The sequence below is a fragment of the Micropterus salmoides genome, unplaced genomic scaffold, assembly GCF_014851395.1.
Source record: "Micropterus salmoides isolate LMB-PRFRI ecotype aquatic unplaced genomic scaffold, ASM1485139v1 Ms_hic_scaffold_22, whole genome shotgun sequence".
Lineage (NCBI taxonomy): Eukaryota > Metazoa > Chordata > Actinopteri > Centrarchiformes > Centrarchidae > Micropterus > Micropterus salmoides.
The window spans coordinates 15165474-15193291 of record NW_024041373.1 but is presented as its reverse complement, the minus strand read 5'-3'; the positions used below and the strand labels follow the sequence as shown (position 1 = coordinate 15193291).

The 27818-nt window shown below is 40.7% G+C and overlaps 1 protein-coding gene across 1 annotated transcript; it reads left to right on the top strand.

Annotated features, from left to right (window-relative positions):
* Positions 1–13146: 13146 nt before the first annotated feature.
* golga7bb (golgin A7 family, member Bb) lies at positions 13147–27793 on the top strand. The gene is made up of 5 exons (XM_038737949.1): positions 13147–13270; positions 18498–18623; positions 19596–19748; positions 25494–25595; positions 26876–27793. The coding sequence occupies exons 1-5, from the start codon at positions 13259–13261 to the stop codon at positions 26960–26962; spliced, it is 480 nt and encodes a 159-aa protein (XP_038593877.1). The 5' UTR covers positions 13147–13258; the 3' UTR covers positions 26963–27793.
* Positions 27794–27818: the final 25 nt, after the last annotated feature.

The following is a 27818-nucleotide window of genomic DNA, read 5'->3' as shown; positions in this document are numbered from 1 at the left end:
AGCAGGGTGCATCCGTAATTCACGTTAACTGTGGTATTGATTGGAATGCTACTTTTTGCTAGCGACAGTCTTAAGGGTCCAGTATGTAATGTTTAGGAGGATCTGTTGACAGAAATGGAATATAATATACATAACTATGTTTCAGTTGTGTATAAAGACCTTACTTAATGAACCTACGTACACCTCTTACATGGACATTGCCATCTCTACAGAGCGAGTTTCATTCACTACGTTGAAGAAGCACGTACATATGAAGAAGAAGGAAGAAGAAGTAATCATAGTACTAGTAGTAGTCAACTGGTTTATTAGAAGTGAGAAAAGGAGAGAAATTTGGCCCACATGTATTATTTAGCACAAGAGCCGACAGCGTATTGGCCACTGTAGCTTCTTCTGCGCTTGGAAAGGGAGGGCTGAGCAGTGCAGAATAATCAGAATCTTATTTCCTCCTTAAATCTTTTTTGTAAAAAGAGAAATAAAGTGTACATGGGACATAAAGAAGTACACAGAACTTTGATTTGTACAAAATCACACAAGTTGTTATATGGTTATAATGGTTAGTTTGTGGTCCATATAGAGTGAACTAGATGTCTGCGTGTTGTTTATATGCTCTGTTAATGCTAATCCAACACATCTTTGTAGTTGCGTCCATGTTGATTCCACATTCCGAATTAAGAGCACATGAACACACTGAAGTCGGAAGAACGACTCGCCAAATGGTTTCATCCAAGGAGCATGTGAATGCACCGTGAGCCACCAATTGCTATGCGCCACCCTCACCTCTAGATGCCACTAAAACTTACACCCTTAACCTTTAAATCTAAGTGTCTTATAAAAGTGTAATAAAAGTGTCTTTTAGTATAGTCGAACACTGAACAAGATACTTTAAGGTAACCAAAATTTTACCAAAGTTTTTTATTTAATTTTCATGAATTGAAAACACACTGAGAAAGAGACAAATTTCTTAGATGAAAACTCTGAGAGCACCCAAAAACAAGTTCACGGCTAGTTAAATGGACACAGTGCAGTGGATATGATCCACCTCTATCCTGATTGACACTTCGCCATGGTAGCGACTTGGCCATTAAAAGGTTGACGCGCCCTAAAGCATACCTTGCTTTATGAGCTATTTTCCTCTAAATGGAAACATAATTTACTAAATGAACATCACACTGTATTAAAGAAGACTTGAAAGTAGTGATTGAGATCACTTAACTCATTAGGAAAGTGTTTACTTTGTCATTAAGTTTAATGCATTTGGACTTCTCTTTGCAACCAGTAGAGTTGCCCCCTGCTGACCATTAGAAAGAATGCAGGTTTAAGACACTTCGATGTTAGCTTCACTTTTCAGACCCGGAGGCTGCTGCTTGGAAAAATTTATGGCATACAAAGAATATTAAATATAATTCCCAGGAGGAGTGGGCAGTGACATAATAGGACATGATATGGTTTAATCAGTGGAAGCGAGGCTGGGGAATGGATGATCAGAGACAGGCATGCATAGACACTCAGCTGTAATTAGCAACATTTCTACATATGGCCCTTCCTTGTCAGGCCCAGGTCAGAGATCATTGCAGGGCAGGAAAGCTGTCTGAGTGAGGAAAACACAAAGCACTTCAAAGCAACAGAAGACTGGCAAAGACAGCAAGATGGCTGGGGTGATAGAGAGGGAGAGGCAGCACATAAAGGGAAACAAGGGAAAAAGAATATCTCCAAATCACACTCCAGGGAGAGAAAGAAGGCGAGACAGACAGAACAGGAGACAGAAGAAGGGATGAAAATTGAATGCAAGGCATGCTGTAGTTATTATCTTCTTTATTTCACTTTATCATTCTTTCTCTGTGCTTCACTACATCATGTTTCTTCATGTTTATGATCCATGAGAATTGATGTTCATATGATTAGGGTAAGCCTTTCTGATAAATTCTTCTTCTTCGTCATCAACAGAGATTTTTAATGAAACAAAATGACAGAAATCACCATAAGCCTCACACACTTCAGCCTCTCTGATTAATAAAGAATAAAGTAGCTACCAGTTCTGTGAAGAAGTGGGCAGGGGTCTGTTCTGTGTGGCTGCTTCCAAGTACCTGTGATAATACAAACCCTGTATGTGAGTCTTTGCTGGTGTTCACCAGCTTGTGTGTGAACAATGAGACACTCGCCTCCCAAAAGAGAGCGCAGCTAGTGTTTTATTTCATTTTTAAAAGGCTGCAAGCTGTCAGGAGTTGCTGTTATTATGCTTGTCATCTTTCTGTTCATACTTTTTTTGTCTTTTCCGATCTTCTTAGATGAAATGAGTCTTTATATGTTGTTTTCTCCACCTCTTTTTCTGACTGACTTGATAAGAGCTTCCTTAGTAGTGGCTCTCTGTGCAGGTGTACAACAGAACAAAAGTCTAATTCTACCATACCAGGTTCCTTTCAGAATAAGTTTGATAACACAAATGTGCTGACTTGAACAGTATTCAGTATCCTTGGCCCACATGCTCTGGCATTTCCCCCAGAAATGAGGCACTGTTTCCCTTTAATTGTTCAAAATGTATGTTTTGATTAAATCATTAAAACATTAAATGTGGCACTGAAACAGAAGATGGCGGTTTATTAAAAACAGGCAAAAACAATCCTGCTGGATATATTAAGTTCCTTCTGCATTTCTGCCCAGATGATAGAATAATATGAGCTCCTCTGTTCTTTCCGTTATTAGTCTCAAGTTTACTCATTTCCCACATGCTGATGGAAAAATAATTACAGATATTGTGTATCAGATAATCAATCACTGATTAAGTTTCTCTTTATCTAAACTATTTTTTTAACAAACAACCAAACCACAGCTCTAAATATTAGTGTTGCGCTATGGAAAAGGGATAAACTTCGATTTATTGCCATCTTTGACCAACTTTTGTGAATTTTTCTTTATATGTGTGGATGTCCACTAGAGGGGGCAGTGGACACAGTTGATCTTTGGCCTCTGGCTGACCTGTCCTCCTCCTCAGACCCAGGATCTGAGGTGCTGCTCTTTCTAACAATGAAAAATTACCTTTAAAACCTCTGTAATAGAGGAAGGGATTTATTTGCCAGAATTAAAGTATCATGCCTGGTATTTTATGAAGTGAACACACCTTGACTGCTATCGCTGTTTGTGTGTGTATTTTTAATCAGAAAACACCTTGCACTGTGTGTAAGGACTGCTAAGTCATACCTGCTACCACTAAATGATGAGGAAGTGAGTGCTACTAATGGAGAGTTGGATGACAGGCTGAAGCATTGGCCCTCTGGAATCTGCCATCTGCTCTGCCGTCTGAAGGCAGGAAACTGGCTGGCTTTATCTTTCCTTCTACTATAGACTCCACCAGTCTGTTCTGTACTTCAGCCACAGCAAGAAACAAGCTTCCCAACAGCCTGAAATTCAGCTCTCGCTGTGGCCTACAACAAGGCGCACTTGGCATACAGCCTGAACCCTCACTTTCATTTATGATTACAGTCATTTTCATATGGTAAGAGTGAGAGCGGTGTTACTGTCTGATTTAATGCAGGAGATGCGCGTTGGTCTGTTTCTCTGGAACCTGATTACTTAGAATTATGAGGCTCATTTTGTGAATGTTAAAGAACATTACTGTGACAGGAATAAAAAATGCCTTCTGGTCCACCAGCTGTACACCTGGTGTTTCTTGTTGCATGTGTGCATACGGCTTCTCACCAGCAGATCAGCACGGACCTGCTCTCAGTCCTCATTCGTAAAGAGCTGGATTCTTCCGCCATGTAAACAAACAGCAGACAGATAACTGGCATGCTGCTTTGCTGGATGTTTGATGGAATAAGTGCATTTTAATCTGTGCAGAGACTTGGCTGTGAAAAATGGATCTACAGCCAAACAGCACATCAGAACTTTGAGGGGGGATTTTTTTTTTCTTCCGTCTTTTTCTTTTCTTTCCCCTGACAGGCTCATTTTTCTTCTCTCAGTAGGACGGCTGCTGGTGGTGGTATCATTACACTCCACTACATTACAGAGCACTCTATCATGGGGCTCAATCCAACAGCTTTCACGCTCGTTGCTGTCAGTATCACTGACAGGGCTTTACTGTGCAAAGGCCTGAAAGCTCATAAATTCTGTATGTTTAACAAGTCAACCTTTTGTGTCTGGTGTCGCACTGTGTTGTGCCAATATTTTCAGAGCACCATACCAGGAGAGGAGCGCTATGTACACAAAATGCTTAAAAGCCAGGACTGTCATCAACTGAGTGAGAACTCCTTTATTTCAATTTTTGTGTCCTCTGCTAACCCCAGCATTCATTCAAGATGGAGTTGACATGGGATTTTCAATACTCTTAAAACCACCTATTATGTAAGAAGAACAGAGTCTTCTCTTTATTTCTCCCTCTCCCTCTCCCCTCCATCTCTCCTTCCTGGCAGTGAAGACTAATGCAGCGTCATCTGCCTCCTGGCAGGACCCTCTCTCTTCATTATTGGAGTAAGGCCCTTTTTTCCTGTCATGTTTTCACTACACTGTGAGTGGAGCTGCTGTGTGTATTCCTGAGAGTGTGTGTGTCTGCATAATTTACTCCCTCTTGTCATAATCAATACTGCTGAGCATAATCTGGGTTAATACCAGCAAGCGGAAAATCGTGGATGTAGCATTCATGGAAATTCAGTTCTAGTCCTATTGAAATTATTCATATGTGCTTTTAATCTGCAAAATCATTGCAAAAATAAAAAGCCACCAGGAAAACTTTTTTTATATTGATACAGTGATATTGTTGGGTTATGTTTCACAAATCTTTCTCCGGGTAGGCCTATACTTTTATTTCTTTTGTTTCTTGAAACTGACAATTTATAATATTACCTCTTGGATCCAGAGCAAACGGCACAGAAATGTTAAACAATCCAACCTGTCTAATTTGAATACAAATGCTTCTTCAGATTGCACAGCTTTGTAAAGAAGAAACAGATTTAGCCGATGTGATCAGTGTAGAAAGAAAAAAGCAAATGTAGCTGAAGCCTCGCTTAGCACTTACAAGCTTAAGAATCCCCAACCTAAGCATGAAATCACATCATTGCATTATAGCCATTAATGAGGCTTTTTGTGAGATTGTGGCTGCTGTTTAATAATCATGCATGCTAGCTTTGATGCTTGGCTCTGAGGAATGTTGGTGTTACATTTGATCATCCACCGCTACACAAGCAAAGACAAAAAGCATGTATTTTAGTTCTTAGTGCTCAAATCAAGCAGTGCTGCAAAGAGTGTTACTTAATAGACAAAAAGACAGAAACACAGCAGTGAATGTTTTTCTGAAAGTTAACTCATTGATTATTCATAAATATATTTGCACTGCAATAGAATCCTTTTATAAAGGGTAAAATTCCCTCATGCATTGGTAATAAGTTTTATTTTGGGGATTTTTGAAGACACAGTATCAGGCGCGTGAGTGAAACCATGGCAACACAAACCAGACATATAGCATATAAGCTTGCTGTGGGTTCCACTAGCTCAACGGGAAGCTACTGTATGTGCATCAGCAAACTCTGATATTTTCTCTGCGGTAAAAGCCTTTACACATGTGTCCATCTCAAACCTGCAGGAGCGGACAGACAGAGCTGTTTCCTGAACAAAGTCACAAGAGAAAATAAAATTCTTATCATCTCTGCAGCTATAGTGAGGTCACCATTTAATTGGAACCTTAAAAGTGACAAAACAAGCCCTGTGGATTTGGGGTTTTCACTGTACTGTAAGCTTGTTTACAAATCTAGCTTCAGGATTTTACAAAGCTCTAGATTAAAGCTGGATAAACATGGGCAACTGAATGAAGCCGAGCCAAGACTTGCATACTAACATTGTGATTGTGCGTTTCAGCAGGGAGGGATGGCTATTCTCTTTGTGTGTCACTTTAAACAAAGCTGAATGTTTCTTTATATGGCAGTGCAGCAGTGTGCATATGAACTATCTAGGCAGGAATCTCTTGGCTCATCTCATTTGTCTCATCCTCTTCCCTCTGGCAGTGGGTATACTGAAGGACCACAGTTGTCGCCACAGCATACAGTGAGAATATTGTTAGTCAGTAAGACAGTGTAAAGCCTGTGAACCGTCATTTTATTGGGATTGAAAGACTACAATGCGTGGCATTTTTGAAGTGGGAACAAGATGAATTGTTTGTGTCTGTCTCCATCAAAATATGGAGTCATAACCATTGCTCGTCATTTTTCATTATAGAAGCGAGAATGACAAGCCTATAAATCATGCTTTAACGGTGTAGCGAGCAGCAAACGCTAGGTAAACACGCTGTAGACACAGGCAAACTGGGGTAGGTTCACGACAAAAAAATTTCAAGTGTCATTTTGACTGCTAATCTACTGTATTTATTCCTACAAAATCTGCATAATTTGAGTCCCTCCTGGAGATGGAAACTGCCACGAACTGGCAGGGGAATTTCATTTGTTGCGTGTTGTTATCTTCCTCACCGCTAAATTAGCAATATTGTCGTTCACAAGGGGATTATGTGCGGACAAATCACATCCTCTGTGTCTTTCTTTCTTTCTGTTTTTATCCCCCCCCGTGTCTTCCTTTGCAACCCCCTGCCCATGATAGCTCGGGGGAACTAAATCCTGCTGATGTCTCTCCCTTGATCTGAAATTTATTAGAGGAAGATCTGTTTTGCCTGCAGCCTGTCACTTCAGCCATTCCAGCTGTCCTATTCAATTGCATTGTAATTTTTTTTTAGCCTGGCTCGGAGTGAATACATATTTATATAGCTGGATTAATACACAGTTCACGTGCCATTGACTCTTTCATGCCTGTGAGTGCCTTCTATCTACTTTTCAGCTGTTGTGTTGTTGATGAACAGTCATGAACTCATATGTGGATCATTACGAAGAGGAAGGTTTTCAGTACTGATTGTGTTTTGGCCCATAGATGACATAATAAGGAACATACAGAAATCGTGGCTCCTTTGGTTTGGTTTCTGCCTTGGCTACAACCAACATCCCTGTTATTCCTCAGTAAGAACAAAGAACCACTCAAATGCTCACTGTTTCACTTTCATGTAGATCTTAAACACAGGTCTTCCTCCTTTCTTTGGATGTCCTGTACCACTTTCTCTTTCAAAATATACAATTAGCCTCTCAACTCTTCCTTTTTTTTGCCATTTATTCCTCCTTTTCATCATCTCCTTTCTTTAACTCATTGATGCAGCTATGGATGTGGCTCATCAGTCAGTGTGAGCAGATCATTTTCTTCCACATCTTCCTTTTTATTTATTCTTTGAGGTTTCTTCTTTGAGGTTGTTCCTGTAATGACGTGTGAATGATGAAGTTGCTTTGACAGTGTCTTGTGCAAACTGAGCCAGAATCCCGGCTGGTATGCAACATTTAACTAGCCGGCATTGATATCAGATACGAGAACATCCGCTGGCTCTGAAATGGCGAGTCTTCAACTCAGATTTGATTGCCAGCGAGTGGGACAGATCAACATTCCTGCAGGACCAGGCCAACTGTTGACAGGCACCACAGACACACAAACAGACACCAAAAAAATCCTGCCTGTACTGCAGGATGTGTGGCAGACAGACCAAATTCAGACTCACTAAAAAAGATGACTTGTGGAGTTTTATTTAGTTCGACTTTTGAGGAGATGTTTATTTACTTTTGAAGATTCCAAGTTAATATATTTTTTTGGTTTGAAAGTTCTCATTTCCTGTCATGTTGGAAGAGAACAAGATCTCCTTCAATGTGTTCCTCTGTCAGTATCTGTGTATTTGTGTGTTTGAGATTCCCAACTTGTGGTTAAGTCAATAGGAGAGGGGTGTTTGCTATGGCACAATGCCCGGGTTGACTTGGAGATAGAAAACACTGTATGCATGAATACAAATCTCATGCATCACTCTCTTGTACAGGTAACATATGCATGCAAAAGTAGAAGGTGATGACACTGTAAAACACATACAAGCTGTGCTGCATAAACAAATCTGCGCCAGTCCTTAGATCTGACCAGCAGAGGATCATTTAGACTGTCTGCTCGAGGAATGCAAACCTTCCAGGAAATACAATCTGCTCTTTTCAGCTCTGATTTGATTGCCAAGAAGAGGGGACAGGTCAACATACCAGAACGGCACAGTCTCACACACACACACAAAGCCACAAATGAAGACAAAGACTATCCACGACAGCCAAGCACACAAACTTGTGCTGTGGGGAACATAAAATCACAGTGCGTTCATTTCTAAATATCTAATCAGAAAACCTTACTCTCTTGCCCTCACGTGAGCATATCTAATCAGAAAAGTAACCCTCTTGCCCACACATGAACACACACACACACACACATGCATACAGATACATTCACACGGAGGACACGTTCACAAATACAAACTGTAGGTGTATTCAAAATGTGGGTGACCACCAGTCGTCCAAGTGTCTCCACTCTGTTCTTTGGAAAGGGCCAAAATATCTGGGAGCTGATGTTCGGCATAGTCACAAACGACTAGAACAAAACGTACACTGACAGTGAACAGGAATTCTGGCCTCATATGTTCATGAGCGCATGTGGATTTATTTATAAAAGTTTCCTGCTCACAAAAACACAACCCAGAGTCCTCAAATATTGGTCAATCAAAAGCTAAGAAATGTAAATAGTTTGTAGTAAAGTACTGTAGAAGTTATCGTTTTAATTGTGTCCATACACAAGCATTATACCTGAAAATTGAAGCAGGAATGTTTAATGAAATGTACAGTAAGGTCAGGTGAGCACTCTTTCACAGGTGATGATGTGATTAACCTGACAATTCAAAACCACGTAGACCAAGAAACCCTGACAAAGTGCTTAATGCTATACCTTAGCACTGCAGGTCTAAAGACGAGAGCAGAGAAACCGCAGTAATAGTTAGTGTTTTCTTTAGTTCTTATTTTTCTTTTCATTGCAGGTCCAGTATCACCATCTTCAACATTTCACAGCACAAGCTTCAAATAGAAAGTGGCAGTTTTGGAGTGAAGCGGAAACCAAGAATGTTTTGCTGAAATAAATATTTCATGAGGTATGAAATGTGAAAAGGGCTATATCTGTGTGTGTGTGTGTGTGTGTGTACAGTGCTATGGGTCATTATGATAATTTAAGGCTGCAGCAAGGTTATTATTTTCTGCTGATGTGCAGATTCAGACACACTGGAAGACCAGAATGAGGTGTAATATGAAGGCATCTTCTTTCATTACATTCTCAATATGAATAGGAATGCATATGTTCCGCCATGATGGAAGTTTGAATCTAACAACCCAGTAATTTCCTTCAGCCTGCTCACATCCGCTGGTAACCCAAAAGACAATCAACCCAAAACCAAGACCCAATATCTTTCCCATCTCAGTCAATACACTATCTAACCAAATATACATTTCTTTGTCCGTCCTGTGACCAATATAAATATTGTTGAAGAATTGTTGTGAGCAAGGTTCAGGTGTGATGAAGGAGTTTCGGAGACTGATGAAGACTTAACAGCATGGTTTCTTGAGCCCGGCCGAGGAGGTAAAATCCCAGCATACAACATGTGAACATGTCAACACAAAATCTGAAGGATAACATCTTTTGGTCCCTTTTATGTTTCTCTCTTCCACATAGTTTTCCCTCTTAGGTCATCTTAACTGGCCTTAACCTAGAACAACAAATCTATCTGATGTTTAGATTCCAATGCTACGTCATATCGGAATCTATTACTATCCACGAGCTGTACTCTAATCTGTGGAGCCAGTCAGTTCTTGTAAACATTCTTGTAAGACTCAACTTTGCGAGATTCCCAGAGAACATCCATATCTGCTAGCCTGACGCCTGAGCTGCTGTCTACCTACCATATCAGTCTGTTGTCTCCCTAACAAGGACAGTTACATGTGAGAAATAACTAGAGCTGGAAGGTCAGTAAACACTTGTAGGCTCAGCTAATGACTCCAAGCTTGACCTGTCTTACCTTTGCCTGTCACATCAATTAAGCCCCCTAAGAAATATCCTTGAAAAACATCAGTGACAAGCCTACACACACGACATGACATGACATTATATAGCTGCAAAACCTTGTAGGGAGGCGATCAGGTATAGATGGGTTAACAAAGTGTGTGACTTTGACATGGGACATCACGCATCCAGTTTACTACCAGAAGTCAGTGTGAGCTTCTTTTAACCATGACCTTTCCCAAACCTAAATCAAGAAGATATTTAAACCATGGCGATGAGGATTTCTTAACCTTAAGTGTTTTGGGTTTTTTTCCAACCCAAACCTAGTGGTGACAGATCAGAAAACGCTCATATTAAACATTTTTTTTGTGACAGTCACTTCTGACATTTTTGGAAGTCTGTCAGGGTTTGTTGTGTGTGCAGGCAGGAACAGGTTTTAGGACCCAAACGCACGACACAGAGGCAGAACAGGTACAGTTTCCGAGTATTTATTTAAGCCCACAGAACTTACAGCAGAGTCCAGAATTCAACAAAGGACTATCCAAAAATGAGGCAGCAGAAACAGGCAGTGGATGAACATACCTACATATAACAAACCAGCAAAAGCTAAACAGAAGCAACAAACATTTAAGCACTGGCTAACGAGGAGGGCGGGAGCACAAACAGGTGATACCAATAATGACAGCAGACAGACACAGACAGGCAGGGTGATGAACTGACAGAAACAGACAAATACTAACAGATGCAAAACACAGGACCATATACTAACTTGAACTCAAGGTACTTAGTGGACAAGCAGGCAGAGGAATTTGACATAACACAGGTTACTGAACACAGGCCATATCAAAATAAGATGTAACAGATCAGAATGATAAAAATAACAAACTAACTCCGACACAATCAGACAAGGGTAAAACAACACAGAAGTTTACAGACCAGAAATAAACACTAAGGCATGAACTAAGGCACAGGACTGGGAACTATGACACAGAACAAGGAACTAAGATAAGAGACAAGACAGATACTAAGTAACTTCAAGATGCGGATTAATCATAATAATAAAGGCTACACAGAGACTAGAACAAAATGATCAAAATCAGATTAATTAAAGAAACTGGTAGAGAACATAAATAGACACCTAGCAAACAGACAGAACTCAAGCATGATGGTACAGAAACTAATACATGAGACTGAACAACAGAACAGAAATCAGGAAAATACCAAAACACCACTAAACACCAGCTGATGGATAATAATCAGATAAACAATAACATCAGGTAGAGGACGCACACTAAAGGTAGCAAGCAAACTAAAAACTCTAAACTAACAGCACAGCAAAAGGGATACTAACTAATAAGACAGGGCGGCCAAGGGAGACAAGATAACAGAACAACACAGACCACGAAGACTGGATACAAGACCACAGACTACATAACAGATACTTAACTGATAAATGAATAAACTCAGAGAACTAAACGGAACAGATGACAAGACAAACATGCAGATACAAAATCAAATCAAAACCCAAAAACACAGTACTCAGGACAGGATCGTGACAAAGTCACTGACTATAATAATGAAATATATGTGCCAAATAGGTTCCTCAGACTTATATTTATGTGTTGTGGCAAGTGTGTATTATATGTGTATGTGTGTGTGACTGAAAACCTTGATGAGAAACTACACCAGAAAATGTCAAAAGGGGAATACACACTCACATGCGCAAAAACGCCGACATTTACATGCATACAAAAACATGTGAATGTAAATGCACACACCCCAAAGGAATGTTTGCCAGTGTGTGACTAGATACACATCTTTTCAAGCAATCTGGAGCAAGCGGCAGGATCCTGGCAAATAATATTAGTCATGCATAATTCTCATTTTGTTAAAGCTCATCTTATTTTTGGATTCTGTTTCCATTCATAAGAGTTGGATGCTGCCGTGGATATATTTGTGTATGTTTATGTGCCTGTGTGTATATATTTGAATGTCTCAGCTAGAAATGTAATCTAAGTATACCTCAGGGAATGTGTTTTGTAGTGATTGAAGAAAGGGCTAATTTCAGCGTATCATGTCTCATGATGTCAAAAGAAAATAACAGTTTTGCTCAAAAATAGCCTCATGAAAGTTATTTCAGTCACTATCTTTCTTCCAAGTCCTTTTTTATCTAATAAAAAACATTTCCCTGTCCTGGAGAGCGTCAAGAGCTTTCATCTGGCTGCCACATTTTTTACATTATATTTGTGAATCTGAAGTCAACCTTGTAAAAAATTCAAATCAAGCAAGACCTTGATCTTTTTGTGAACTGGAAGAATCTGCTATTTGTGAAAGGAAAAAAGTAGCAACATAGTAGGCCTGCACCCAGGTGGGCTCAGATAAATGTTTAATATGAGCTCTTTCCAAAGGTGCATTAAATATATGTGTTAGAGTATGATTCACCGCGCTATGACCACTTTGCACCAGAGCCAACCTGCTTTTAAAGGATAGCAGTGTTGGATACAGTAAACACCTACTGAATGGCTATACAGCATTGCCTAACATCAAAACAGGTTTCCCTTGGAATAAAATAGAGCTTCACTGCTTGCTGGCAGTGACAAGTGATTCATGCTTAACAATACATTCCCTGGGGATTCACTGTCACTCACTGGTGACTTAATAATGATTTAATATATTTAAATCCCATGGGCATCAGTATGGCACTTCTGTATTCTTAACACTTTAATAATATAGAGATTTGCTTTGAAGCTACTCACTTAGAAAAGTTATACTACTGCACTGGTAAAGTCAATTTTCCTAAGGGAGCTCAACATTAATACATACAGTAGCCTACAGACATTGTATTTAGGATTGCATTATGATCAGAAACAGCTGTTTTAACCTCCTGGTATTCATCTCTCGCTATTAAGTGGCAAAATGTGAGAGGTTGTTGTGCCTGGACTGGGCTGGTCGCAAATAGAAACGGAAACCTAGGTGCTTTATCTGAATTATTGATAATCAATGAAATTATTAATAGGCTACAAGAAGAAACTCTAACCTAAATAAACCGCGGATTCTTGGGAAATCTTCTCTTTTGCGTTCTGAAAGTCCAACCTTAAGGAGTGAATCTGAGAGCAAATTATTCACGGTTTGTGCATGAATAGAAATTCTTATATAATTAGCATATCCCCCCTCGCATCCCGCGATAACACTGACAGGCGAGCGCGCAGTCACGCACTCGCACGCGCGCTCGTGCCTCCAGCCTTCCTGCCACGCTCTATAGTCGCGTTGTCCCACACAGCACGAGCAAACGGTTGTCGATTTCAGCACGGGACAGATACCTGCACCCTCTTACTGCAATATGGCGACAGAGGTAAGACATTCTGCTTTTTCATTTAGCATTTTACGAACAGACCCCGAAAACCTTTTCCTCCATTTGTTATTTGTTTTTTTAAGAGATGCGGTCATGTAAACTGAATGTCTTGCTTGTACTACCTCTTTCGCTTATTGTGGTTCGGCTGAATTCTGCCTTAATTCAATCAAACCAGCCGACTGGACCTGGCTTATTATGAATTTGAACTCGAGTAGCAGAGAGTCATGCAACGTTATCTTTCATTCATGAGCTTCAATTTCACTTTCTTTCATCACTGTTCTTGAGCTCTGTGGTTGCAGACGAATATCCTCAGATAGAGAACTGGCAGGGTTTTTTCACTTTGTCCTTTAGCATATATAGTTTTTGCATGCATTGTCTAAGAAGAAACTGAAACCAATGTTTGTAGAGCCTACCCAGTAGACTCAAAGCTTAGGAGACTGATGAGAATGGTGATGATGATGGAGCAGTCAGCACCATGGACAGGGACAGTCTCCCTCTGTCTTTCCCTCTGTCATACTTTTAAATTAGCTTGACAAGGCTCGGTTTTGCATTTTGAACGAGCCACATATTGAAACAGCTTTCCACATTCAGCTTTCTGCCCTCTTCTGCCTGTAATACGTGTAGTTAACAGTATTGGCAACTCTTCACAGCACTAACCAAAAGATGCGAAGAGTGTCCATGACAGAAATGGTATTGTTCAGGGATCGTCACATAGTACAACTAGTTACTCCACACAGCATCAACAGCGTTTGCTGATGTATTTTTAGCCACAGTAATGCCTGGTAGCTCTCAGGCCAGCAGCACATCTTCCCCCCCTGTGTCCTTGGTGATGTCACCATAATGCTGAAGACATAGCTGCCTTAGTTATCATAATAATGATCTCACTAGAGGAGACAGCTATTACTTTGGTGCTGGTTCTGGACATACACCCATGCATGCAATATGTGCTTGCATATAAGTTTATAGATGTGCGCATCTTTATACATACTTGAGTGCCAGATATACCTGAAAGTGTCCAATTTATGAGTGAGTGAAGTTGTAATTCAGGCATAGTGGTGCAGCAGGTAAAGGTGCAGTGGACAGTAAGCTAAGCAGGATTAATGATTATGTTTTTTTTTACTTTTCCTGAGCCTGCAATAAAAATATTGGCAGAGTGGCCCTGATTTCCTCTGGTAGTTTGCCAGTGTCCCTGTCCAAGCCCCATCAATTACACACATGCACATACGAATGCATGCACACAAACACAACACGCACATGCACACAAACACATATATTACGTGCAACCAGGACAGGTTTTATGTCCAAGGCCCATCAATTATCCATGGCATATTTAATGTGGACATGCTGCTGCAGTTTGTAACCATCAGTGATTAGAGTTTGAGATGAGCAGCACAGTTTACTTCATGTTCATGCTTTTATCTATCCTCTCCCTCTGCCTCTTTCCCTGTCACATTTTATATTAAAACTCATTCTGTGACATTTATTGTATGCCATGTCAGCAAATGACCACGTTAAGTGACAGTGGCTCATACTGCAGACTGTTTGTGCTGTCTGTAGGCTAGCCCTGGCTAGAGTATTACACTGTTGATGAATAATGTGTCGAAGCACCACATTCATCTCAGAGTTTGGCAAAGGCTCAGCTCTGTTCTGAAACAATGTTCCACCTTCATCCAAAAAAAGATTTCCTCATCCAGCTTTGGTCCCACAGTCACTGATCTTCCACCTCGATGTCATGGAAATTTGTCAACATTGTCTAAACGTCAGTGATTTATAGACCTCTGGCTATCCCAGCTTGGCAGTAAACATGAAATTTGCTGCTCCCAAATGGCAGAAAACCAGTTATATTATGAAGAGATGAAGAGAGATTTAGCTGACAGTAAGAAAAATGCTGTAAGAGCTGTGAAACATCTTACTCTGTGTGTTTACTGTGCGTGTTGTAATTGTGTGAGTGCACTCACCTAGGCTGTAGCTATGTGTTCCTTGAGTTGGAGTGAAATTAGGATGTGTGTCATGGCAGTGAGAGTCACACAGACCCCAAGATCCAACCTGGACCGAATAAATAGGAGGGGGTTAACAGAGTTGGAATGAAAGGAATTGACAAAAAATACATTCAGTCTTCAGTGGCTATTATTAAATTCTTAAATTGACTGTGTATAGATTAAATTCCTATTATAATATATCATATTATAGTTAACAAAAATGTCTGTGGGTTTTCAGTGTATGGAAGTAATTGAAATTATGTGCATCATTCCCGTACTGTTAGATTTATGTGTTTAGTGTCTTTGTGCTATGCAGTTTTGTTAATTTGTTTCTATCTTTTGTTTGCTCAATACAATATGTTTTTATGAGCTCTTAACCGGTGGTAAGTCCTCTTTCTGTAAATTATATTTTCACACTCTTTAATCCACCTCTGCCTTTAATCACTATTCAAACAAATGTAAACTCCACTAAAAGTAATATGTGGGTGGAAGGAGAAGTCAGCCAGTGCAGCATGATGCAGAGCATCTTAATAGAGTCCTGTGTGATCAGTATGACACTTTAACATTGCTGTCTGCTTGTGTACTATATTTAGACAAAGTAATAGGCTAGTTTTGAACCCCAGTCTCCCACGCAGGAAAGTAAACATGAGCGCTCTGCCAAGAGAAAACATTTATCTTAAAGGCTAAATGGACAGAGACAAGGCCAGTCTGCCAGTAACATCAACACCATGTGACTACAGAAATGTTTTATGTCCTCTAGTATCAAATCAGAATGGCTGTTGCCACAAAGTCTTATGGCACCTAAACACACAGAGAGGGTACAAATATTGCCCCTCATTTGGCCAATCAGTGTCACAATACGTCAGCTCTCAAGTGTTGGTCAGATTGGACCACTGGTGTCAGATGTATCACTTTTGACCTTTAACCACGACATCCCCATCAGGCCAATCAGTTTTAACCGGGGGGACACACTTTTCCAAGTTCATTAAAACCAGGGAGTGGTGGGAGAGCGATCCTCTGAAATGCTGGGTTTCATTGTTGGTCTCAGAGTCACGTGACTCCGGTTTGCTTTGCTCAGCTGCGAGCTACATGTAGCAAAGACATGTAAGGAAGAAGTCAGTAGGTCAACAACAGGCCAAAACACACTGTGACGTCCCACTGGCCTGAATGCAGTGCATGTGGCTCATTTCACTCAGATGCCTCCTCTGGACTGGACTCCTCCCAGAACTCCTGTCAACTAAAATGTCGTTATCCTTTCTTCTTTCTTCCTCTCTTACCATTCCTGTTTTCTTCTCTTTCCGTCACACCTTCTTTGTTTAATTTTTTCTATCTTTTTCCTTTTCCTTTCATTATGTATTTCTTTATCTATCTTATTTATTTCCTTCTTCCCATCCTTATTTTATATATTTATTTTATATATTTCCTCATATCTTTCTTCCAATGCTTTTAATCTCTTTTTCTTTCCTTCCTACTTTTCTGTCTCTTTGTCCAACCTTCTTTCATTTTTCAACAAAACTGAAAGCATGGAAATTCCCAAAACTGGACATATGAGGTTTACATCTGGCAAACCTAAACTTACTTTGGGTACTTGAGTAATTTTTTACTGCTAGTTTGAAGGTTTAGCTACTCAAGTAAAATTTAAATGCAGGACTACAAAGAAGGTTGAAATCAACAGCAAGTGGACTGGTTGAAGATACTCAAAGACATTTCACCTCTGATCGGAGAGGCTCCTTCAGAGATCAGATTCTTTCCTTGGATAACTATGACCTGCAGAACCTTCACAAACAATGCAGGACCTCCACTTTTAACAGATCAATTTCCCTTACATAAAGGTTTTGTGTACTTTTAGCGTTGCTGCATCACATACTTGCATGTATATATATGCACATACGTACGCACAGTCACAAGCAAAAGGCTTGTATAATCTTAATGACCCTGACTCCCGGCCAAATGATTCTAACTTGGATAAATGATGCTCAATCGTGTGCTGATAATTGCTTCTATTAATAGAGTGACTTGTTGTTCATCATGATGGCCTGAAGATAGCACGGCAAGGGGTGAGGGGTGGGGGGGCAGTGAGAGACAGAGAAAGCAAAAAGAAGGATATTAAAAGCTCTGACAGACTGAAAGATCCAGTGACTGTGAGGTGATTTTGGCTGTTAGCTGACAAAAATAGCAGCATGTATGCTATTCTTGGTTATGTGCGATATACAGTACCCTATATAGAGATGAAAGACTGGCACTGTACTATGTCTGCTTACATGGAAATAACTCTCTTGGGCTCATACATGCAGGTAACCTTATAAACAGAGTCTCTGCTTGCTTTCAATAATAACAACACTGCAGTAGTTAGCAAAAGTTTGACTGTGGTATACATAGAATAACATTTAGTAAATATTGCTTTTAAAAGGCAACAACTGCACAAATGTTGAACACATTCTGTGAATACATTCAATACATGCCTCTCTGTCTGTTTCTCACTCTTTTTTTTTACCCCCCTTTTTGTTCGTCCCTCTCCCTCCCACCACGCTCCTACTGTATCTCTAATTACCATCCTCTTGAGGGGAGTAATTTAGATCAGCAGGGGACAAGTTACACTGGCCCACTTGCTTGCTGTCGTATGCCTCTCAGGGGAGTGAGTGTTTGGGTGGAAAACACACCACTCAGCACCAAGGTAAAGGAGAGTCTTTCAAAGTGTTTGTTATTACTGCAATTGGGCCTATTGATGCAGGAGCAATGCAGTGAGAGTGCTAACTAAGCTTGCACTGCTGTTAATGTAGTAACCATTCCCTCGCTGTGTAGCCCTGTTGCACCTGTGTTGTCAAAAGGCAAAAATACAACTCAAAACTAGCAGGAAAAATTGCAAAGCGTTATGTAAATATTGTATGGGCCTTGTTATTGAGAGCTGCTGTGAACATTTGGATTTTAAACTAAGACCCTTTGATAATTAGGTAGGCCGAAACTTACGTTTGACTGTACAGTGGAAGCCTTTTTCCACACCCACGCTTTTTTGCATTTTACTTGTCTTTATATATTGTATAGTAAATCCCCACCATCTGTTGCGGAAGTGAAAAAAAGTTCAGAAACAATCAGCAAGATGGTTTTTGGTCTGTATTTGGTTGGAGCCAAAGTATAGCACAAGCAAAATGCAAGCAAAGACAGACCTGCTACTCTCGTACCTACATGAATATAAATGTATTTTGGAACAAAAATTTGACAAGTTTGCTTTTCCCCTGTTTTGTTCTTAGTTCCATAACCTTCAGGAGCTGAGGCACAACGCATCGCTGGTAACAAAAGTGTTTATACAGAGAGACTACAGCGAAGGAACCGTATGCCGATTCCACACCAAGTTCCCCTCAGAGCTTGACAACAGGGTGAGCACGAATACAAACACACACACTCACATATAGACATCCAGGCAAATGTAATATGTTTGCAAATCCCAAATCACCTGAAACAACACCCATACTCTCCAACACAGAAAGAGTGATGGCGCAATAACTAATAAGATCCCAACAGTGGTGAATCCTATATGACAGAACACATGTGAATGATGGATATTGGCTTCTGTATTAACTTGTAAGGAAATGCACACAGTCATACACATATAGATTTATAAACTGAGCATAGCACCAATGTTAATCCTTAAAATCATTAACCATAATGAAAAAGCATAATGACATTGCAAGATCCACAAATGGATGCATCATGACTTTTTAATATCCTTAGAGAATAGACAGACAGAATAAAAGTGTCACAACTGTATTTAAACTCTTCTGTGTGTGCTCAGAAGAAAGGTAAAGCTAAAGAAGAAGAAGCCCTAATGCTTTTATTTTCACACTTACTTACTTTGGGCACTGTGAGAGAATGTGATGTTTATTTGAGGTGCATCTGTGAATGGTGGTATATAGGGGAATGGTGTTATGTATTATTTTAGTTTTGTCTAGCAATTAGCATCTGAAGAGGACAGTCCACATACACACACAGCAAGGAAACAGACACAAAGAGAGACACAGTGTAAAGGGACCATTAAAAAAACATTATAAAATCTGCATCATTTCACTGTAAATGTCCTCAGATGCTCAAACCTCAGCCGTTGCTGTCACAATTCAGAGTAAATTTTCCTCTTAGCCTCAAGTTTCTTCGTTTTCAGCAAGTGAGGTGTGTTTCTAAATTGTTTGACAAAGCAGGAGTATTTTGGATTGAGCAGAATGCAGCTGGTATATTTGGCAGGCTGTTTTATGGCTGAACAGCTTGCTCCCACAGTTACGCCAGAGAACTTTCACAGTCCTTATGGTGTGTGCATGCCTATCTCTACCTGGATTTATGTTTGTGTCTGTAAGTAGATTGAGCGAACCGTGCTGGAGGAGACGGTGAAGACCCTGAACTCTTACTATGTGGAGGCCGAAAAAATTGGGGGTCAGTCATACCTGGAAGGATGTCTGGCTTGTGCCACAGCTTATATCATCTTCCTTTGCATGGAGACACGCTATGAGAAGGTAATAAACCTGTGCACATCTAAATGCTAGCACATGCTATAGTGATATACCACTAACAGACCAGAGCATTTACCTATACAGATTTAATCTATGGAAAGATGGCTGCACATTGAAAATTAAACAGCTAGTTTTGGGAAGTATGTTAGATGATATCATACCGTCTTTATGTTTTATAGGGAGATAGTAAGGAAGCAGCTAGCTTGGCTCTTTCCAAAATATTAAACTTCTAAAACCTACTTTTCAACACTTCGTATTTGTTCAGTCTATATACAAACAGACAAAAATAACAGTTGATGGTTTTACAAGGAGTTGCATGCTGTAACAGGGGCTGGATAAACTGTTATTTGTCAGAAATTAGTTATACCATGTAACCGCAAATAAACACATCTTGTTTGTTTAATCCAAACACGAGCAGTAATGTAAAAAGCCAATTAGTGGGCTTTAGAGGTGTTGAGAGGCATATTTCTTAACTGTGGACATACCAGGCTAGCTGCTTTCCCCCCGCTTCCAGTTCTGCAAAGATACATCTTTTTTATGGAAGACATTTTGCATACCACAGTAAGAGAAGCACAGGTGGAAACAATAAAATTGGTGAGGGCTGAATTCCATGTAGCTGTTTTATGTCCTGGGATTGTGCATGCTGGCTCACCGTCACACTGTCATGGCTTACTGGGTCATTTGAATAGAGCAGAGCATTAATGTTAGTTGTATGTTAATGTTTAAAGAGGTGGTATTATGCTTTTTGGCTTTTTCCCTCTCCTTTGTTGAGTTATATACCTTTTTTTGTGCATGTAATAGGTGTGCAAAGTGAAAAAACCCAAAGTCCACCCCAAAGGGAGTTCCCATCTCCCACAGAAAACTCTTCTCTGAACTGCTTGAAAACAGCTCATTTGTAGTCCAGCCGTTTCCCTTTCATCCCTGTGACGTCACAGGGATGAAAGCTAAATGCACCTCATATAACGCTCGCCAAGCAGCTAGTCCGACGGGCACTCAAAAACACCGGTGGAAAAACACTGAACTGCAGCACACACTTTTGAAATTTAAACCATGTAAACCTATTCTGGTACGACCCCTAAATAGGATTATGAACCTGAAAATGAGCACAATACCACCTCTTTAACACCAGTGCAACTATGACAAGTAAAAAAACCCACTGTTTTTGTCTCAGTGGACTTAAGTGGACTTAAATAACCAAAAGTAATAAATATCCATTCATCCTACTACTAACCAGGGGATGTAGAGTCTATATTAGGCAAGAGACCGAGTACACCTTCAAGGTTCAAGGTTCAAGGAACCTTGCAAGCAATGTTAAGCAAGTTACTCCGGAATTGTATTAAGTTACTTTTTACTTATTACTCCTTAAAAAAGTAACAATATTTACTAATTACTCTGTATTTAAAGTAATTAATAACACTACTCGTTACATTACTATATTACTTTCACTACCCCCCCGCCTCTCCCCTTCCTGAAAAATTGACCTGTTTAGCAACTTATTTTAGAGAGGAATCCACTTTCATGGAATAATTAGGAGTCAGCAATCAGCCAAGCTGAAAACTCTGACTCAGAATAATGGCAATATTTACAGATGTTGGAAGAACACATATCTCCCTCGTTCTCCATTCTTCCTTTAGCTTTTTGGCTAGCAGCTGACTTGAACAGCATAAGGTCCGGCTTATCGTCATAAACTGCCTCTGACCTGCCACGCAATCACGCATTCACGCATTCACACATTCACGCATTCACGCATTCACGCATTCACACATTCCTGCATTCACACATTCACGCATTCACGCATTCACGCATTCACGCATTCACGACAAGGACAACGATGAAACAAGTGGCGTTCTGGTAATGCAGTAAGGCAGTAAGGCATTACCAGAACACTGCTAGCTACTGGGAAAAGTAATAATATTGCAAGTAATGACACCCACAGGCAATTTATCAATCCTAACCTATTAAATATCATGCAAAGCATGTGTATGGACCGTGGGAGGAAACTGGAGCACCTGAAAGAAACCCCCTGCCTGTGATAACTCCACACAGAAAGGGCCCAGCATGCAGCAAGTTCAAACCCAGGACCTTCTTGATGTGAGGTGACAGTGCTAACCACTTACCCACTGTGCTGTCATAATAAATTCAAACATTAAATCATGACAGGTACATTACATGAAGGTAATCAAATGGATCTTGTTCCTCTTAGTGTGCAGTAGAATACTAATGTTGCTGTAGGAATATTTCAGCTCACCCATTATTCAGTTACAGCTGGTTATTATAAACTCCAATGTCCCAAGATTTATTTACTGCCATATTTGTCCATTTTTATGGAAGCCAGCTCTCTCTCACACACAAAAGCATTCAATTGTGTGTTATAATGCACTATGGCTCCCTGAAGTCAGAGCACACAGGGCAGCGGAGCCAGAAAACAGGAGATACGATCTGATTGTTTCTTGCACAACGTCCCCTTCAGCTGTCCATTCACTAGCTTTTAAAACCCACTGTGAAGCTCACACCTGTGTGCCGGTGGCCAAGGCATGGCATGCCAACTGTAAGGTGACATATACCTTCAGCGTAACCAAGATGTCCATCTTGAGAAAGGACTGGTGATTAAAGCTGTCGGTGTGATTCCGCTTGTCGTTCCATGAGATGGAAGAAGAACACAAGCAAAGCTAAACAAAATCACATACACATACACAGTGAGTTTGATTATCCTCTTGTGACTGTGTAAGTAGCTGCTGTTTTTTTGGATGAAATGAGAGTGCCACAAAGCCCCAGAATGCCTCTCTGTTCTGATCTCACCCACAACATTCATCTCCGTAGTGTTGTTGCATTTTGTAAACATTTCTTTATCAAAGCAGTACAGAAGTACTGGGATTTTGACCAAGAAGCACAAAAAGACTTATTGCTGTGTTGAAGCCATGCAGACATAGCCTGGTTGGAGGCTCCTTTCATCTCCGTGTCAGCTGGGTGCCGCTCCATTGAGATGCTGAGATGCTATCAACCCCACAGGAGAGTTGTTTATTTACTTGTTTAACTTAGTCATCTTGGCTGAATGGCGTTATGACTGACAATGATCAGATATACCCACCCAAGTTGATGCTGTTTTTGCGTGTGTCTGTGTGTGTGTCTGTGTGTGTGTGCTGATAACGAGGCCACACACCGGTGAGCATGGATCAGTGTGCAGATTCATTGGAGCACCCAGAGCGCTTGATGCTTATATCTCACCCTATCAAAAGACACTGATTGTTCCCAGCATGTCAGAGCAGATACATGTGCACACAAGCATTCATAAAGCTTCCCTCACGCATAGTATGTGCCCTCCATTTCTAACTTTTGTTCTTCTATTATTCAAAAGAATGCGGCTGCACATATGGGACTCATGTATACACACATAACTCCCTTTATGTTGCACTCGGTGACACAAATGACTTTCATTCTAGCAGAGGAATACACACTCGTGACATGCGTCTGAAACAGACAGTGACACCTCTGTTTCTTAGGCAATATACACACACTTTCAAAGCTTTTCCCAGAAGGGCTGTCACACACATGCCAGTACAACAGAGGCACAGCTTGTATACTTCACTGCCATATTGTCAAGCTGAAGACGATTGAGCTGCCCTGAGAGCTCAATAGCAGTGAAAGGATTGGCCTTTTCCCTGCACCACAATAAAGCTATTAGTCAGGGCTGTGCTCTGTTGTGTCTCTGCTTCCTCTCCATGGTATTTGATTCTCTTTGATTGTATTTTTTAACAAAAGACACAGTCTTTATTGTGTTAGGAAATGTGTGGCTATACTGCCATTGTTACAAGCCAAATACTGATTGCTTTGTATATTTGTATTAAATACTTGACATAGATCTGACTGATTTAAAGCAGCGCAATGGAGCAAACCACTGCTTTTGAAGGGCTTTTCACTGAGAAAATCCATGTCTTGTTTGCTCCCCGATTGTAACATTATCCAGACATTTTATTGCTCAAGTTTCTTCTTCCTCAGAAAGAAGTATTCTTCTGTTGTTTAGTCTCCACTAGCAGGGGTCACTATATTAGCAGCTGTGCCCGCAGCTGTAATAGGCCTTTGACATCCCAGAGGAGCGCTGCTCAGTGTGTTGCTTAGTCGCTATTGTTTTTATCTCTCAAGGCTCAGTGCTGCAGTGACCTTTAGTTAACTTACAAAAGAGGATGTGATTCTGTCATATTGAATAAATCAGTTAAGGAATACACACAAAAGTTTACATCACAATACAGCATACTTCAGAAGATCTGAGCTTTTAACTTGAATCCTATTTTTGTCGTTTTATCATTATACTTACAGTATCAAGTTTATTGACAACAAGGCAACATTACCAAAAAGAAAGACAGAAACACAAGAAGTCAGACAATCATACAGGTTTTAAACAACCCCCTGGGTTAGCCAGCCTTTCAGGTTTTCAGTTTTAACTCCTAATAAAGTTGTAGATAATAAACTGTTTGCTTGTTTACAACTTGTCTGATTGTCTGACCACTCATGTTTCTTGCCGAATTGGACTTCATTATAGCAACATTGCCATGTTACCAGCCCTCAGCAATTATCATGGTAAGTAAAAACAAATGCTAAAGCTATGAAAATAAGTATGGTACAATATTCAATATATAATGCTGTAATATTTTGATATAAGTGATACAAGTGCATGGTGACAGCTTTCTGAGTGTACATGAGGGCCAGTGGAGCGTGGTTTAGCTGATTGACATGGATAGACAGAGTTTAAGAGAGGCATGGCACATCAGCATTGTTGATGTCCACAGCCATAGCTGAGGCTGAACAAGCTGCTCTAGCGATCCCGCTTTAGCTAATATCTGTTCATTTAGCATCACTGGCCATCAGTCATTTGGTTGCTATCTGCAGCAAACTGGGACTACATCACAGTGCATAAGTTTACATTTTATGTAACATGGTCTGTCATGTAACGTAATGTAATGCGTAGGAGAAAGTATACAGTACATGTTTGAATTTGTGTGCCAAGGCATGGTCTGAACTTGCTCAGCTTGACTCCACTGCTGCTTCGCGGTTTTTACACAGTTGATGCAATACTCACTTGCAAAACTGAGAAATAATTCCAGTGCCAATGCAATCTAAATAAACTGTCCACCTCACATTTTCAAGTATTTCCAAATTTCCCCGACAGTTAACCAAGCCATGACTTTTAGCCTAAGAGAGCCATCTTTGGAATTAGGAACTAAAGCTTCCAAATGGAAAACTTCAAAAAGAGGAAAGCCCAGGCTTGTCAATTTTAGTAATTATGTTCATACAGCCTTGCTTGACATGAGTGGTTTGGACCCATGTATAAAAATAACTGCCGTACTTAAAGCATAATGCAATTACTTTGAGTTTAGATTATAATGTTCAGGAAAAATAAAGGCGGGCAATGAATTGAGAGAGTCAGTATCATATGCTGTATGCTAGTTATGCGCAGAAGGACTACAAACTAATTTCTTCCATTTTTCATTTTTTCCACCCAAGGCAGCTCAGGAGGAGGTTAAAGTTGCTGTTCTTTTAGGTACATGGTTATTACATGTAACACAGAGTGCACTCTGGACGGTAATAGCAGGTAATGGATCCCCAGATGTCTGTTCAGATTGTTTCCTGCTAGAGCACATGTTCTGCTTGTGTTTTTAGGATTTCATCATGCCTCTAATGGTTCTAATCAAATCTGGATTATCTCCAAATGTACCTTATCTAACCCCTCTACACGACGCTGTTTTATTCCAGGTGCTGAAGAAGATATCAGGCTACATCCAGGAGCAGAATGAGAAGATCTTTGCTCCTAGAGGTCTGCTGCTCACAGACCCCATAGAGAGAGGAATGAGGGTTGTATCCTTCACTTGCTGTTCCTTCTGCTGCAGTTTTTTGTGTAGAACAAATTGATAGGATAAAGGCTCAGACAGGATAGCCAGGCATCTAGAAGACAAATAGGAGATGGCAGTAGTTTAGATGAACCAGGAGTCATGAGTGGAAGGTCACCAGTTAGAATCACTGGAACTGCTGGAAACATCTGTGTTGGATATATTAATAAGAAATACCTCCTCTTTCTCATAAATTACCATCAAGGTGTCCTTGAACGAGGCACTTAAACTCCAGCTGCAGCAGAGGAGCTTTTCAATGGCCAACTGTCGTTCCCAGGAGTAAATGTGAAGCAGGACAGGGCTGAAAAAAGCATGCATGCTCTGTCAAATGTCCTTTGAAAACAAAAGGTGAAAAAAACAGGGTGATGTGATGAATCAGCAGCCTAAGATTCGCCTGCTCAAAGGTTTTTGAAAAGAATTGTCCGGGACAGGAAAACCATGGTACAAGTAATTTGTTTGCACTAGGCTTTAGTTGAACCCAAGATGGACCCTTGGCCCTAGCCATATGGGTCCCAACGCGACCAGTTTCAAAGCAAGAATTACTCAAATTGGCGTGATACAAGTAAGACACACCCTATGCTGTTCTTTGGGAGAATGAGGTCTCCAACTAGGCTTCACAAACAGAGACCATATTGTATTGTCTATTGACTAGTAAGTGTCTGTAATAGGTTGGCCCTGTGACTTGGAGCCATTTCCTTGAGCCAGTCAGAGCCAGGCCTGTGTGATGGTCTGCTGGTCTCCCTCTGTTTTTTTTTAACTACATGAGGAACTGTGCTGGGATCAGTCCGACTGACAAAGCACGCTTCTGAAAACGTATGACTATAAATGAACATGCAATGAGCCATGTGAAGAGTGAAGAACATTTGAAAGTATTGTGGACAACACAATAACATCTTATTTTGGAGTGGTAAAATACAGCACTGCACATCCAGTGTGAGTGTTATTGAGACATATATTGACCATGTTATGAGCTGTTCCAGATGCTCTAACCCTGAAACATGTTTGAATGTTTCAAAATGCAAGTGTATTTGGAGCACTTCGAAGATGAGTCTGAGATAAAAGAAGCAGTTTCCAGTGAGAAAGAAGGAGGAAATATTCACTACCGTCTGAAATAATTTGTTTAGGTTTTGCAGCACTACTTGAACATGACAACTATCTGGGTTGAAATATGTACTGTGAGCAGTACTCAACCCTGTATTTTAATACTCTCTCCATCAAGATGATCCTTGACATTCTTTGCGTCTTCAGCTAGAGATCAGCGTGTTTGAAGACCGGGGCTCGGGCAGCTCCAGTCCCAGCAGCAGCATATCGTCGGCAGGCAGCAGCGCCCGGTGACTGGAGGGGCAGCGCCAGGCTTACGGGTACCACCACAGGGGCAGCGGAACTCTTACCAACATCCGCATGCTGAAACATGAGAGCACCAGGTTCTAAGACAAGCGGCGAGAAAAAGGCGAGGAGGTGATCCACAGCTTTCACACTCTCCCTGCCACCTCGAGAACAGGAGCCGGCTTACACAAACACACTGGAGACGCAACAGAATAAACACAAGTGCAACAGAACCCACACATTGGCAGTAGACACATGTATAAGCCAACATCCAGAGTGTATGTTAGGGACTATCCATCACTCTCTAACAGCTATTGAAACTAAAATAATCAGAATTTATTTTGTTCCATTTTTCTCTTCTTCCATCACGTCTGTTTCTATGAGTCACACCCTCTCTGTCGTATGGCTGATTCAGCAGGCTTACCCTTGAGTAGACTGGACGTCAATGCTTGATTGTTTTCAAGGGGGTCACTATCACTATGTCCATCTGCTGACACATTGGCAATGTAGTCGTAGGTCTGTGCAGCAGCTCTGAAATCTGTAAGGAGGAAAACTACCAGCCTCCTGGGAGAGCCAATGTTCTCCGGTCTCGCTGAATGATTGCATTCATGTCATGTGTTTGGGGTCAAGCCGCTTTGAATGCTGGTAAATTGGGCCTGCTGTGGGGCAGCTTGGTTCTATGCTCTGCTCACATGCATTTGGCTTCAATATCAAACAACTAACAGAGAGCACCTTGGATTATTTATCCTTCTCATTCACAGCAGTGGATACTGGTGATTCGCATCACAGCTGTAGGTCACACTCCTACGTGCGCACACACACACACACACACACACACACACACACACACACACACACGCTATCT